This window comes from Macaca fascicularis, chromosome 11 (genome assembly GCF_037993035.2).
Source record: "Macaca fascicularis isolate 582-1 chromosome 11, T2T-MFA8v1.1".
In the NCBI taxonomy this organism is placed as follows: Eukaryota; Metazoa; Chordata; class Mammalia; order Primates; family Cercopithecidae; genus Macaca; species Macaca fascicularis.
Window position 1 is genome coordinate 51,131,057 of NC_088385.1, and position 16,584 is coordinate 51,147,640.

The 16,584-nt window shown below is 34.5% G+C and overlaps 1 protein-coding gene across 4 annotated transcripts in view; it reads right to left on the reverse strand.

Moving 5' to 3' along the window:
• Positions 1-6,041: 6,041 nt before the first annotated feature.
• Positions 6,042-16,584, reverse strand: part of NELL2 (neural EGFL like 2) — a 415,912-nt gene continuing 405,369 nt past the window's right edge. For all 4 annotated transcript variants that reach the window (XM_045365097.3, XM_005570625.5, XM_065524062.2 and 1 more), the window contains exon 21: positions 6,042-6,747. In XM_045365097.3, coding sequence (XP_045221032.1) covers positions 6,697-6,747 — 51 coding nt within the window. In that variant the 3' untranslated portion in view covers positions 6,042-6,696. The remainder of the gene's footprint in view (positions 6,748-16,584) is intronic.

Below are 16,584 nucleotides of genomic sequence, written 5' to 3' on the forward strand. Positions count from 1 at the left end.
TGGTGAAATATGTACTAGCCATTATTACTAACATCTAATAATTTTATTGAAACAATTGTTTCCCCAAAATTTTATGCAAAGGTGGAGATAAAATGATACATACCATGACTGCAACGATGTAAAATGTGTAGACATGTGAGGAAAGAGAAGATAAATAAAAATAGTAGCAAAGGTGGTGAAATTATGGTGGTGACTTTTTTCCCTTTACAGTTTGTCTTTAAAGGAGTAGTACTGTATTTAAATAAATAATTAGGAAAGAAAATTTTTTAGACAATCCTGTGAATACTTTTTAAAGTCTTGCTTTGATAAATCTTGTGATATTTTTACATGCTTGTGAAAAACTAACTGGCTTAGTTAGGAAAATATAGGCATATATATTTAGGGTAAATTTGTATATATATATTTTATTAAATATATGTATTTATAAAATGGAAATATAAAAACATATAAAATATAAATATGTTTAATCAATTTGTAAACTCATTTTTGAATGTTAGAAATAGCATTATTTTGAAATAACTGGAATACACATTAGCAACACAGTTATGCATCTGTGTACCTGGCACCCCTCTTCCACCTCTTAGGATAACTACTATCCTAATTTGATGTCTATTATTCCCATGCAATTTAAAATACTTACACATGCATAAATATATGTCTACACCACATATAGGTTGTTTTTCATATTTTAAAATTTTGTAGATTATCAAAATTATAACATTTAAAAAATGCATTCCTTGTTATGCATGTATATTCTGCATTGTAATTTTTCTAAACGTTGTTTGTGAGACTCATTCATGTTGGTATGTGTAGTTTTATTTTCATTTGAGTATTCTGAAGTATAAACATATTCCATTTTGTTTATCAATGACTGTATTGATTAATATTTGAGTGGTTTCCAGTATTTTGTTATTACAAATAAAGCTGTTATAAACATCTTCTTGTCCATGTGTATGAGAATTCTTCTACATCACTGCTGTTGAATAGAACATTTTACAATTATAGAAATGTCCATTGTGCTGCCCAACAATAGTAGTAACTAGTCACAGAGTAGCTACTGAGCCCTTGAAATGTGGCTCATACAAATGGAGAACTGAATGTAATTTAATTTTAACACATTTTAATTTAATAGGTACGAATGGCCAGTGGCTGCTGCATTGAACAGTGCAGCTCTAGATCATGTACCTAGGAGTATGCTGGGTTATGAGGGGTGCACATCTCAACTTTACGCATTGCAAAGTTACCCTCCAAACTGGTTTGGAGGTGTGTGTATAGTGTACAAGCATAGTACTCCTGTTGCTTCATATGCTCACCAATATCTGGTGTTATATTACTTTTTAATTTTGTCATTTCTCCCAATTGTGTCATTGTGGTTTTAACATACATTTACCTGATTACTAGTGAGCCTAAGCAAATTTTATATGCTTATTAGTCATTCTGGGATTTCCTTTATTGTAGCATACCTAGGTATTGCTTCTGATTATTTTTCTGTTGGATGCATTGTACTTTTCTTCTTTTTAGTACATATATATACACACACACACATGCATATATATATACACACACACATACACATGTGAGTGTATATATGTGTGTATATATATATGCATATATATATATATATGCTTTTTGAGTTTATTTAAAAAATTCTAAAGCCAAAAACAATTCTCTTAATTTTTTTACATAAATTTATTGTATTTTTCACATTTTGGTTTTTCACCTATGTGGAATTTATTTTTATGAAATAATGATCAATGTCTATGTTTTTGTTTTCCCATAATCAATTTTCACAGCCTCGCTCAGTGTAACTTCTATCTTCTATCAAGTATCTATATGTATATAGGATGGTTTCTGAGGTTTTGATGAAAATGTTCATGTTATCCAGATTGTTTATTCCTGAAGCAATGGCTCTTAATTCATATAGCTTTATACCTTCTTGATATGTGATAGGATAAGTATCCCCTGTCTCCAAATATAATCTTTTCTCAAAGTATTCCTGGCTATTCTTGGACATTTGTTTTTCTATAATAGTTTAGAATTACCTTAAAATAACATTTTAAAAAATTAGAACTACTGGGGAGAATTGACATTTTTATGACATTTCTGCCCATTTCATTAAATTGAATATTCTTTCATGTTAAATCCTTTTGGTTCTCATTATTACCATCCTAGTCCAAACCATTATTCTCTTGTCTGAAATTCTGTGGTATGAATGTGTCTCCTGAGTACATGTTCACCAACACCCTTCGTTTCTCCCCCAACTCCACCTCTGTTTATTCTCCACATAGTAACAAGACAGATCATTTTACCTGTCATATTATAGCACAGCTATGCTCAAAGCTCGCTAATGCCTCCTATGTCACTAAGAATAAAGACACAAATCCCTAACCATGGCCTTGGAGGACCTGATTTGGTCATTCGTCTGACAGTATCTTCTACATGTTTCAGCATTCTCATTCCACTCAAGACATGTAAGTGTGCTTCCACTTCAGACCTATGCACGCAGCTCCCTCTGCTTGTAGTTCCTTCTCTCCAGGGATGAAAATGGCTTGTGCTCTGACCTCATCCAAGTATTTGCCCCAATACTATTTTATTATATAGAAGACTTCCTGCCCAACCGACCTAAACGATCACCCCTCTCCACAACAGCATCCCAAGCCAGCTTAACTTTTCTTCATGGCTCTTATCACCACCTGATATGGTATCTATTTATTTGTTAATTTTCTTTCCCTTCCATTAGGACATGTACTTCATGAGTCAGCAATAAATGAATGCTTACGTTCTGCACATACTTTGTTCATTATTATTCCCTTCTTTCTGTATGGCTGTGGTTTTGTGAAAGAAAGAGAAAAAGGTCTTAAAAATAAACTTAAACTCACTATCATTTCTGCTTTTACATAGCACTATATTTTTATTTCAGGCTGCTTTTCTAAAACACCTAACATTGGAGATAAATAGGAGGTCATGTTTTAAATGCAATATATTGGTGGTGGGAGTAACACAGTGTGCCATCCATCATTTGGAATAAATAAAAATTTCAGAATCTGTCATGCAAACAATCTCTATGAACAATTATTTAATACCAATACAAAGACAAAAGACGTAGGGGAGTTGTCCCAGCCTGGCAAGTAGAGAGAATACAAGAAACTGCAACTCAGATTATCCTGTTCCAAAGTTCTTCAATAGTTCTACTCCTTGTCTATTTATGTCACCACCAATCCAGAGCTACTGTAGCCCAAGGAATTCCTCACTTTCTACCTGCAGGTCTGTTAAGTAAGGACAATTATTCTGCAAAGAGGTGACAAGTCCTTTACAGAAAATGTTGAATTCTAGGGTAGAAAATTGTGCAGTAATGAAATGTCAGTAAGACCACAAGGAGCCAACTCCACTGCAACAGCGACTGCAGACAGGGACTGTCCAGGTACCACAGTGAACAAAGCGGGTACAGAGCACAGCATCCACTTATTGTCTTCAGGGATGCTTTTGGCATGACTCTCTCAGAGATAAATTTACTGTTGAGCTACAACACTCTACATTTGAAAAAACAGAAAGTAAAAAGTCTTTCTTTAAGAACAGTTGGTATTGTCAATCCTTAAGCTATTTATATCAATAGGACTTGGACCATGCAGGTATCTGTGGGATGTGCCGACCTTCAGAGGAAGTCCTAAGAAGTCAGCATTGTGGAGCTTTGATAGATGAGGTCACGCTTAGTGAACTGAAGCTCATCTTTTATTCAGTAGATGTAACCTCAGTTTTATTCAACTGAACAAGTTCTGCTACTCCAACACTCAAGAGTATTGACTGCTGTTTCAGAGCTTTGATATACCATTCATTTTGTAAAGGCAATTTACAGGGTGTTTCAACTTTGGCTATAGATAACCAAGTTATGGGGAGGATGAAAGGGTTCCATGATATTGCAGTATAATTGAACAAATGCATGATTCTTTTTACCATTATATAAGGGAAACTAAAAAAGCAATACGGCAGTCTTTTAAAAAAGGAGATAAACTATATAGGTTACTAAACCAAAGAATCACAGCTAAATATATTTTTTTTATTTTTGCAGAAAAGAGGAAATAAAGAAAATGGAGTAAAGACTATTTTCACCAAGGCCTGCCCTTAAAGGAGCTAAGCACCTCAAATTAAATTCGTGCTTCTTAGTTCTCACTTTCCCTTAATATTGGCATAACTCCGCCACGGCATTCTGCCAATTATCATCAGAGTGAGAAACAGGGCATTAACCTTCTTTTTTTCAAGGGACAAAGTTCTTAAGAAACAATTGATTACTGCTTGCCCAGGGTCTGCACATAAAACAGGAATTCTCTTGCGGAATCTACTATTTGTGGGATAAACCTTGAAGAAAAAAAATTCAGTCTGAACATATGTATTGCTTTACCAGTCGCTGAATTATCATAGTCTTATTTTTTCCTTCTTTTCTTCTTAACTATGAGTTTTCTTTCACTCAGTGGCCTATATAAACCAAGGATGTGCAAGCCACCAATATACCCAGAGTCCTACAAAGATTTCAAAAAGATTTGTAATATAAAATTCCAGCCTTGCTTCTCCTTCCAGAAGGACATAAGATATCTAAATGACGAATATGTATCTATATGGGTGTACACACACACACACACACACACACACACACACACTTTCCTGCACACATAATTTCTTACTCTCCTCATAAAAATGAGTAAAATATACCTTTTCAGGAGGATCCAATATGAAATCACAAAGCTATATAAGGAAAAAAATAACCTGAAAAATCTTCAAATTAACAGATATCTTCTTGGAAGCTAAATTGCTATTTACCATTGTAATACAGCTGATAAAAAAATAAATCTTATGCTCTGTTGAATTAAATATAAAAAGGCTACAGAAAAATCATTTATGATAAATTCAGGGAATGTAGATACTTGATTTTACACATTCAATAAATATTACCATGCCAAAGTATGAAGACATTTTTGAATTATCTTTCAACTCAGCTCTTGCTTGGTGGTTTCCATAGCAATAGTGAGTGAACAGTTAAAAGCCACTTTATCATTTCTGTAGCTTGCGGTGGTCACCTTGTGTTCATTTTAATTAAAAAAAAAATAGCTCTATGCTTCTAAAATTAATTTGACAGTACTTGTATTTCCTTTTCACACTAGTGTAAAACACAACAGGGCAATATTGGATTAGCTTCCTTTATTGAGTTTCAGGACATTTGCTTTTATCCCCTCTGAGATTCTGGTGCATCAAAAAATTTAACATGTAATTAATATCATAATCTCTTTTAACTTTGAGATTAAAAAAATTTTATATCAAAACGTGAAGGACCAATTCTTGAAGACATTCCCAACCTCACATACTCCTCTCCTTATGTGTATCAGTTAGGATCCTGGCAGGAAACAGATGGCACACTCAAGCTGGTTAATTAAAGAGTATAACAAAGGGACCATTTATAAAGATATGACTAGAAATAGAGAAAATAAGATTGAACAGTTACCTCCCAAGGACAGAATAGCCAGAGCTGTTAATATCCCTAAGCCAGAAGATGCAAACAGTAGAAGTTATCAGAACCTGGAACGGGCAGTGAGACAGAGAGGAGTACCTTTCAAGAGATATAGCCTTCAGTAAGGTGACACACCAAATCATGGCAGTGACCAGGCAGGAAGGGAGCCAGGAGAATAAATATCCAAACTTTACCTCTTCCTAATATGCCAGCAGTGTTTCCTGCTGCAGTATAATCGAAACCAGACAAGAATCAAGAGGACAAAGGAACCCACTATTAGGGTCTGTATAGATCAGCCACCCCAGGATGCAGAGCAGGGTGGAAAGGCTGAAATGGAGGAGCTAGAGAGGAAGAACTAAGTTATCCATCACATCCCTTACTTAGGCATATCATTTCAATTTGGAAATTTAGAAATAGCAACTTTCAATTTGGAAATAGCATAACAGGAGTTTATCATCAGCAGAACTAGAATGCAATTTTTATAGTGAATCATCTGTAGAAAAGAGGAACATATTAAACAAGATATTCAGACTCACATGTGTTATAAGGTAAGAGAAATATTTATTTAATTTTGCACAAGAACGAGCTTATACTGAACAAATTCAACCAAATAATATTAAGTGCAGTAAAACAAGGAAATAGGGATGACTTTTCCTGTTAGAAAATATTAAGTAACCATGCCTGTGCATTATTTTTATCATTACAATAACTTGTTTCAGATTTCTTTTCAGAGTGTGTACTGTACATAACATGTTATAGCTTCTTTGCTTTACTTCTGAAAATATAATTCATTCACTGCCTGACATTTTATTTCTTGCAGTGAGGAACCTAACTGATTCGTGAAGATTCTGATCTAGAGGAAAATTTTCTGCACCAGTGAAGCTAGAGACTTTCATAGATCCAATGGGCTCAGGCTTTCTATCCAGGGTTCAGGATGTCACGGTGTATATTCCACGCCCATTCTTCTACATGGTGATGTCAGACACAGTGGAGGCAGACTTGAGGTCTAATTATGCCCCAGTAATTTTCCTTTTGTGATTTTGTCAAGCTCCACAAATTTCATAATTGAAAGTTCACTCAGCTATTAACAAAGCTGCATTTAGCTGCCCACAAATCACCCAATTTAAGTTTTAACTTTTTTTGGTCTTTTTAATGAAAGAACATTCTTTTAACAGAAATCTCCCATGAGACAGTTAACTTCACAGTTCCTGAAGGCACTGTGGATCCACTGAGCAACAGATGTGGCCATTCTAGATTTAAAAAAAGTAGAAAGAAAAACAGAGTATGAATTTTTAAGCCATTAGTAAATGATCACATTTATTGATTGGTACGTACAAATAAAACTGTATAGTTTATTTCTGCATTCCTAAAAATTCAATAGCCCAATCACTTTTCATAACTCTACTATTGCCAACTCAATTATTATGCCCATTGCATTTGTGGGAAGTCATAAACTGACTTTATTTACCCATTGGCATCCTCTGTATCACATTTGTTCTTTTATTTATTTGCAAAATACGTACTGAGTCTATGTAAGCACTACATATATTAATAAATAAAGCAGACATGGTCACTACTCTCACAGAGCAGGGTTTGCAGTTTATAAGGGAGAAAACTAGTAATTACCAAGCCAACATACAATCAAAAATTGTGAAAAGTGCTAAAAAGGTACTGTGAACTAAATATTTGTATCCTCTTACAATCCACATGTTGAAATCCTACCCCTCAGTGTGATGGTATTAGGAGGTAAAGCCTTTGAGAGGTAATTAGTGAATGAGGGTAGAGCGCTCATGAATGGGATCAGTGCCCTTATAAAGAAATGAGAACACATGCGTCCTCTCTCTCTATCTACCATGTGATACAATGAGAAATGGCCATCTGCAAACAGGAAGTGCGCCCTTGCCAGATACCAGATCTGCCAGGGTCTGGATCTTGGAATGTGATAAATGAATTTCTCAGCCTCCAGAATTGTGAGGAATGAACTGCTGTTGTTTAAGCCACCCAGTCTACAGTATTCTGTTACAGCAGCCTGAACTGACTAAGACAAAAGGAAATAAATTAGGTGGTGGTGTGAGATTAATAAAAGACTAGCTACTTAGTCAGTGGCCAGGATAGACTATTCTGTGAGGTGATATTTAAACCGAGACCTGGTGACTGCATGAAAAGGTGGCCAAACGTGCAGGAACCAGCATAAGGAGAGGCTTTGAAATGAGGAGAGTTTTGTGTAGTTAAGAAACTGAAAAAAAGCTTTGGGTAAGAATTTTCAGTTGGGGAAGAAAACTGTGATGATGAAATAGGATAAATAAGCAGGGAAGGGCCAGATATGCATAATTAGTTTTCGATATAAGGTGTCACAACAATATAGTGTTGTACAAAGAAGAAAAATCTTCTGTCCTATTCTATTGATTCCCTGCACTCTTACTTTTCTCAACCAGCTAACTCATACGATAATGTTAATATCGTTTTTAAAACCGTGATGGTGATAATATCCTTCTACTCCTTAAGTGTGTACTCTGTGGCAGACACTTTGTCAGGCATTTAAAATACATTATCTAATTTCAACCTCATAGCATTCCCAGTGGGATTCCTATTAATAGTCACATGTTTTAGATTCAGAAACTAAAGACCAGAAAGCTTAAATATCATGTACAAAATCACACAGCTAGTACATGGTAGAGCTAGGATTAAAACTCAGGCTAGCCTGACTCTAAAATACATCCTCCATTATATAGTTTCTCTCAGAAAATTGGCTTTTGATGATTGAAATACATAATACTTTAACATGATAAAAATCGAAAGTGTCTTTGTTTCTATAAGAGGAAACCTGAAAAGATTTTGATACTCCAGCCTTTGCTAAATTACACCAAATGAGGGAAAAGCCAGTATATATCCAAGAAGAATATTATCAATTTAACTTATTCTCATCTTTTCTAAGTTATTATTAAGCTGAGTTCATATTCTGACAGTGACAGACTCAACCATTTCTTAGAGCTCTAGTGGCATTTTAAAGTTTTGTCATCATATCTCCAGCCCCTAACATATTCCTAGAGACAGAACTGTTCGAATGAGACTTGTAGAACTCAGCTGTGCCCCAGAATCTCCAAGATGCCCCAGGCTGGAACCACCTTTGCCTCTCCCGTCTGCCAAAGGCCACTTCGAGGTGCTGGCTCAGAGGCACAGGTTTTCTGATCATAACCAGGTCACACGATCTTTCCTAATTCATTGGCCCAATAAAGTGATGGGTGTACCAGTTCCTGGGAATTTCAGCTCCTCAAATTATATGGCTTTGGAGCAGAAACATAATTAGGGAATTTCTGGAGCCTTCCATCATTGAGTATGTGCAATTAGCATTAGAACCCTCGGGGGAAGAAACCATTAGTATTGCACCCGTAAGTATGTCTTAGGAAGGGACTCTTTGTTTTCTAAAATCTTCCAGGAGTGTGTTGCTTATTCCATAAGGATATGTTCTGCTACAACAGGATTCTACAAACCATATCAATGGCAGCTCCTTAATTAGGGAAGCATGGACAACTAATAAAACTGGAACCCTACTTGGGTTCCAGTTTTACTGATAGCATAGTTTCTTATATAAGACTAACCCTCCTACAGATTAACAACTACAAAGTCTGAACAAAATACAAAAATAACAATTGAAAGTAATGGAGAGTATCAGGCAGACACTACAACAGTTTCAATCTTTGAAAGAAGGAAAAGGTACTGTGCGAGTGTTGTTTCCACTTGGTATTCCCCCTTAGGGCACTCCCTAATCTGTGCAGCTTGAGATAACTATAAGGAAAGCAGTAAGCCACAATCTCACTGAGGTGTCAGAGGACAGCTTGGGGGTTGTCAGAGTGACTGGAAATTGAGGGAGAAATATCTATAAAAGAAGAAGTGAATCAGTAAACAAACTCCTCTCAAATCCTTGGCTGATCTTTGAGTTGCAGAAGAGATTCTAAAGAGAAAATCAAGAGAGCCACAGTTTGAAGGTTGAAAGATATGAGAAGAGCTTTCAGATGCTGCTCACTGAAGCAGTGCGTCAAATCTGTGTCCTTCAAAGATATAAAGGATTGATAAGCAGTTTAAGCTTTCCTTAGACTTCTATCTCTCACCACCTACAAAACATCAACTAAAAATGGATTAAAGAGTTACATGTAGTATTAATACCTGCAACTATAAAACGACTAGAAGAAAGCATAAGACAAATGCTTCAGGACACAGGTCTGGGAAAATATTTTATGGGTGAGACTACAAAAGCACAGGCAACAAAAACAAAAATAGATAAATGAGACTATATCAAACTAAAAAGCTTCTGCATAGTAAAGAAAACAATCAACGGAATAAAGAGACAACTTGCAGAATGGAAGAAAATATTTGCAAACTATTCATCTGACAAGGGACTCATATCCAGAATGTACAAGGAACTCAAATAACCGCAAAATACTGCAAGTAATCCAATTAAAAATGGGCAAAGGATTTGAATAGAAATTGCTGAAAAGAAGTCATACAAATGACCAACACATATATTAAAAAGGTTCAACATCACTAATCATCAGGGAAATGCAGGTCAAAACCACAATGAGCTATCATCTCCCTCCAGTTAGAACAGCTTTTATTAAAAAGGAACAAATTACAAATGCTGGTGAAGATGCAGATAAACAGGAACCCTTATGCACTGTTGGTGGGACTGTAAATTAGTATGGCCATGATAAAAAACAGTATGAAAGTTTCTCAAAAAACTAAAATAGACCTAACACATGATCCAGCAATCTCACTACTGGGTTTTTACCGAAAGGAAAAAAAATCAGTTTATTGAAGATATATCTGAACCCCCATGCAGCATTATTCACAATCACCAAGATATGTAATCAACCTAAATGTCTATCAACAGATGAATGAACAAAGAAAATGTGGCATATATCCACAATGGAATACCATCCAGACATAAGAAGACTGAAATCTTGTCATTTTCAACAACATGGATGAGCCTTGGAGGACATTATGTGAAATAAGCCAGGTGCAGAAAGATACATACTACGTGTTCTCTCTCATATGTTAGAGCTAAAAAAATTCATCTTATAGAAGAAGAATTATGGTGATCAGAAGCTAGGAGGAGTATAGGGGAGAGGAGGATAGGAAGATGTTGGTTAAAGGATACAAAATTACACAGCTGGATAGCAGGAATAAGTTCTAGTGTTCTATAACACTGTAGGATAAATATAATTAATAATAATTCATTGTATATGTTCAAAAATCTAGAAGAAAGGATTGTTGAATGTTCCCAACATGAAGTAATACATTCTTGAGGTAAAAAATACCCTAATTGCCCTGATCATTACACACTGTACATATGTATCAAAATATCACTCTGTACCCCATAAATATGTGCAACCACTATACATCAACAAAACATACAAGGAAAAAACCAAACAAACAATTCAAACTTTCAATTGAAGGCTCAAAAGGGCCATGATTAGGAGTAAAACAATACCTACAGATTAAGAGATTCACGCTAAAATTAAAGGTAAATTTGAAACCGACCTTCCTAACTGGTGTAAAGCCAACCTTTAATAAGTGCCAGGTTATTGGCCAATAATTTACAACCTGATAGAACAGAAACAGTTTTCACAAGAAGCCAATGGAACCTATGGTCTATAAAACATATCATCCATCATATCCAATATATTATAAAAATTAATAGACATGAAGAAAAACAGGAAAATGTGGCTCCTAATGAAGAGAAAAAGTAGTGAATGGAAAATGACTCAAAGATGATCCACATGTTGTAATTAGCAGACTGGAAAGTATCTATCATAAATTTGCTCAAAAATGTAAAAAGATATGGTCATAGTGAATGAACAAATAGTAAAGCTTGGCAGAGAAATTAAACTATTAAAAATTAAGTGGAAATTCTGGAACTGAAAAATGTAATATCTGAAAGGAAAAGATTCACTAGACGAACCTAATAGCAGATTAGAGATGGCAGAAGAAAAAGTCAGTAAATTTGAAGACAAAGCAGTAGAAATTATCCAGTCCATAAAACAAAGACAAAAATATTGAAATAAAAATAGAGCTTTAGTGACTTTTAGGATAATTAAACCATTTAAACAAATGTTTAACTGGAGTCTCAGAAAACTATGAGAGAAAAAGATGTGGCAGACAAAATATGTGAAAAAACAGTGGCTCAACTTTTCTCAAGTTTGGTGAAATGACATCAACTTAGATATTCAAAAAGCCCAGCAAACACCAAAGAAAATAAAGACTAAAAAAAGAGATCAGACCTAAGTGCATCATAGTCAAACTACTAAAAACAAAGATAGAGAATCATGAAAGGAAAAAGTGGGGGGAAAAAGAAATACTGCATACAAGGGAATAAAAAAACAAATGATCACTGTATCAGAAACAATGGAAACTAGAAAATAATAGAATATCACCTTTAAAGTTCTGGAAACAAATCTGTCAATCCTGAATTCTATATACAGTGAAAATACTCTTGAAATATAAAGACATTTTCAGATAAATTAAGAGTTGAAAGAACTTGTTACTAGCACACCTGCAATAAGGAAAATGCTAAGGAGTGTTACTCAAGCTGAAGTGAATGTAACCAGATGGAGACTCCAATATGTAAGAAGAAATGAAGAGTACCAGAAATGGTAAATATGGTAGTCTTCCCTTATCTGCAGTTTATCTTTCCACAGTTTCAGTTACCTATGGTCAACTGTAGCCCAAACAAATGAGTAAAATGTATGATAAAACATTCTGAGAGAGAAAGAGAGAGAGAGAGAGAGAGAGAGAGAGAGAGGGAGAGAGAGAGAGATCACATTCACATAATTTTTATTATAGTATAATTATTATATTTTATTATTAGTTATTGTTGTCAATCTCTTACTGTACCTAATGTAAATTAAATTTTACTGTACATACGTATAAAAAACATAGTATATATAGGGTTTAATAAGGTTCAGTACTATTGTGGTTTCAGGCATCCACTTGGAGTCTTGGAACACATATCCCTTGTGGAAAAAGGAGCAATTACTACATGTGAATAAATATAAAATATACCATTTTTCTTTTCTTAATTTCTTTAAGAGACATAAGACTTACTAAAGCAAAAATAATAACATGGAACTATAGGATTAATAGTGAACAGAGTTGTAAAATATATTACTGTTTTAGCACAAAAGCTGTGCAGATAAAATTATAATGTTGCAAAGTTCTTATATTTTATATGAGTAGTATAACACTATATCTAATTATAATATAATAAGTTAATGATATATAGTATAATCCCTAGGACAACAAATAAAATAATAATATGAAAGTTATAGTTTAAAATCCAATAGAACAATTTAAATAAAATAAAAATGTTATTAAAGAAAAAGAAGGCAGGAATGGATAAATAGGTGTATAAAATATAGATGGGACAAATAGAAAACAAATGACAAAATAGTAGTCCTAAATCCATCAGTGTCACAAATTACATTAAATGTAAATAAACAAAACACTTTAATAACAGATTTTCACACTGGGTGAAAAATAAGAACAATACATTATCTATTAAAAATACACTTTAAATATAAAACTGTTGATAGATTAGAAGTAGATGAACAAAACAATATACTGTGTGGCTAAATAAATATCAGACAAAATTAATTTCAAGTCAAGAAGCCTTGCTAGAGATAAGGAGGGACATTACGTAGCAATAAAATGGTCAATTCACAGAAGACATAAATTAGTACAAACTGTGTAATTCAATTTATATGACATTTTATAAAGGCAAAATGAATTTATTATAAAGAAATAAAATTAAAGTTGCCTACTGAAAGTAGGTGTTACTGAAAGGGGATCCAAAGGTGCTCTCTAGAGTGTTGGATATATTCTGTTGGATATATTCTGTATTTTGATTTATCAAACTCATCAAACTATATACTTAACTGTGAATTTCACTATAATAAATATTACCTTGATAACAATGAAAATAAAACTGACTCACTGAAACTCAGTCTGACTACTAGGAATAATAAGCACCTACTATCAAAACTCATAAAATAATTATTTTTATATAGTGACACAGTAAAATAAGTTTCCTTAAGACCTTGCTATTTTTGGCTATATTTATTGTTAAAGAAGTCCTTGCCACTCTTCAAGCTAACCTTTGAGAATCAAGGTTAGAAGACAGTCAACTTTTAATTTTCAGCTACACTTATTTTTTTTAATCCTATTACTGTCAGTATTTCAGTATGTTTTAAAGGAGTCCATTTCCTTCATTTTCAAACTTTTTGTAGTTAAAGTGAATATGTAATTATACATAATATTTTTATCTTAATTTTTATTATAAGCATTGTGATCACTTCAACAGCTGAATAATAACATATAATCTTCTAATACATAATTAGAATATATTATATAAGTATAACATATCATACAATTGCATTGTACACAAAGTTACTATAATTTATTTAACTGTTCTATTGTTGGATATTTTAGTTTCTTCCTTAATTCTGTATTACAATGTTGAGATGTATATTGGCATGTATATAGCTTGTTTTATACTTTATTTCTTTAGGTTAGATTCTCAGACCTGGGATTAAAGAGAACAATATATTTGTGTGTGTGTATGGGGGGTGGGGATAGTGTGTTGCATTGTGTATTTTTTAATGATATTAACAGTGCACAAAAATAATAATTCCAGTATATCTCTGTCAGCATTAGAAATTATTATGAGAAACTTTTTTACTATAGTATATGAAAATAATTATTTATAATTTTAGTTTACAATTAAGGTTCAATTATTTAAAGGCTCAATGATTTCCTCTTTTATTTTAGTAGGTGTACTTTTTTAGTGAGTTGTTTATCCTTTGCAGATTTATTTATGGGGGAAATAATTGCTGTTTAAAAAAGCTTTAGGGGCAAGGTCTTACTTTGTCACCCAAGCTAGAGTGCAGTGGCATGATCATGGCTGACTGCAGCCTTGAACGCCTAAGCTCAAGTGGGCCTTCTGAGCAGTTGGGATTATAGGTATGAGCCACTGCACCCAGCAGGAAGTACTTTTCTTATTAATGTTTATGTTTTTAATCTAACACATAAACCAAATCTGCTGAAGCTTTTTTTTTTTTTTTTTTGAGACGGAGTCTCGCTCTGTCGCCCAGGCTGGAGTGCAGTGGCCGGATCTCGGCTCACTGCAAGCTCCGCCTCCCGGGTTTACGCCACTCTCCTGCCTCAGCCTCCTGAGTAGCTGGGACTACAGGCGCCCGCCACCTCGCCCGGCTAGTTTTTTGTATTTTTTAGTAGAGACGGGGTTTCACCATATTAACCAGGATGGTCTCGATCTCCTGACCTCGTGATCCGCCCGTCTCAGCCTCCCAAAGTGCTGGGATTACAGGCTTGAGCCACCGCGCCCGGCTGCTGAAGCTATTTTTTCAGTCAGTAGTTGTGACTTTGTTTTTTTTTGTTTTTTTGTTTTTTTGTTTTTTTTTTTGCTAATATTATGTATCTATAGAAGCACTAATCTTTTCTTTCAGTTATATTTTATCATTGATAAATTTTAAAAAGTATCTCCTTCTAGAATTTTGATAAATATTTAATTATATTTTCTTTATTTTAATTTATTTTAATACTTAACACTTTTTCCATGTGGAATTTGTTTTGATATGTAACATAATTTTTATAACTGCGTGTTATTTCCCTCAAATTGTTATTTAGTCATTCCATTATTTGTGAAATAATTTTTTTCCTCCATTGATTTGCAAAGTCCTGATCATATATCAAAAGCTTTATTATAATATTGCCCATTTATAGGTATTTTTTCCATAGATCTAGTTATCTATTCTAATGTTAGAACAGAGGTCCACTGGCACAACTTCAAGTTTGTAGCTTTTGATAGATGAAGGCAACATTTAGGAAGTGAGGATCTTGATCGCTTTACAAAACTCCAATTTCTTCCATACCTCAATAACTGTAGCATTGTATCTAGAGTCTCCCTAGGAGTTAAAGTAGCTCCCTGGTTTCTGATTTTCAGTTTCCTGCTCAGTGATTGTCTGTTAAAGGAAAGGACTCCCTAACCCCTTCTTCCTCCTTATTTCTCAATTGGATACCTCCCTCTTTGTTGTTTGAAGCTCAAAGTGTTCTAACCAAAGTGTGCTTCTCTAGAAGATTTTGAAAAGGAGAACTTCTGAATTCATTTTTGACTCAAGAGTTTAACTTTTGAGTGGAGAAAGCTTTTTTCCTTTAACCTAAGAAAATTAAATTTGAAGACACCTTTAAAAAGAGAAAAGAAAACTTATCCTTTTCTACCCAACTAGCTCCTAATTCTTAGATCTCATTTACTGAGGAGTTACTCCTCAGCCAACATTTATTGAGTGCTTACTATGTGTTGAGCACTGTATGAAATTTTTGCGTGGATCATGTCACTTAATTCTTAGAGTAACCCTCTCAAGTAGGCACTATTACAATTCCCAAGTAGGCACTATTATTTTTCCCATTTTTAAGGACAGCAAACTGAGCTACAGACAGATTAATGAATGTCCCCTGAGGTCACATAGTTAGTGAGGTTGAACAGGCTTTGAATCCAGGCAGCCTGATTCCAGAGACTACATTCTTGACCACTAGACCAGGCCTGTCCAAGAAAACATTTTGTGATAACAGAAATGTTTTCTGTGTGTGTGATACAGTTTGGATATTTGTCCCCATGCAAATCTCATATTGAATTGTAATCCCTAATCCTGGAGGTGGGGCCTGGTGGGAGGTGTTTGGAACATAAGGGCAGATTTCTCTTGAATGGCTTAGCATTATCCCCTAGGTGCTGTTCTCACCATAGTGAGTTCTCACGAGATCTGGTCATTTTAAAATGTGTGGCACCTACCCACCAACTTTCTCTCTCTCTCTCGTTCCCACTCCTGCCATGTGAAGTGCCCACTGCTGCTTCGCCTTCCACATGAGTAGAAGCTTCCTGAGGCCTCCCCCGAAGCAGACCCTGGTACTGTTTCCCATACAGCCTGCAGAACTGTAAGCCCATTAAACCCCTTTTCTTTGTAAATTACCCAGTCTCAAGTATTTCTTTACATCTAAGCAAGAACGGCCTAACACAGTGT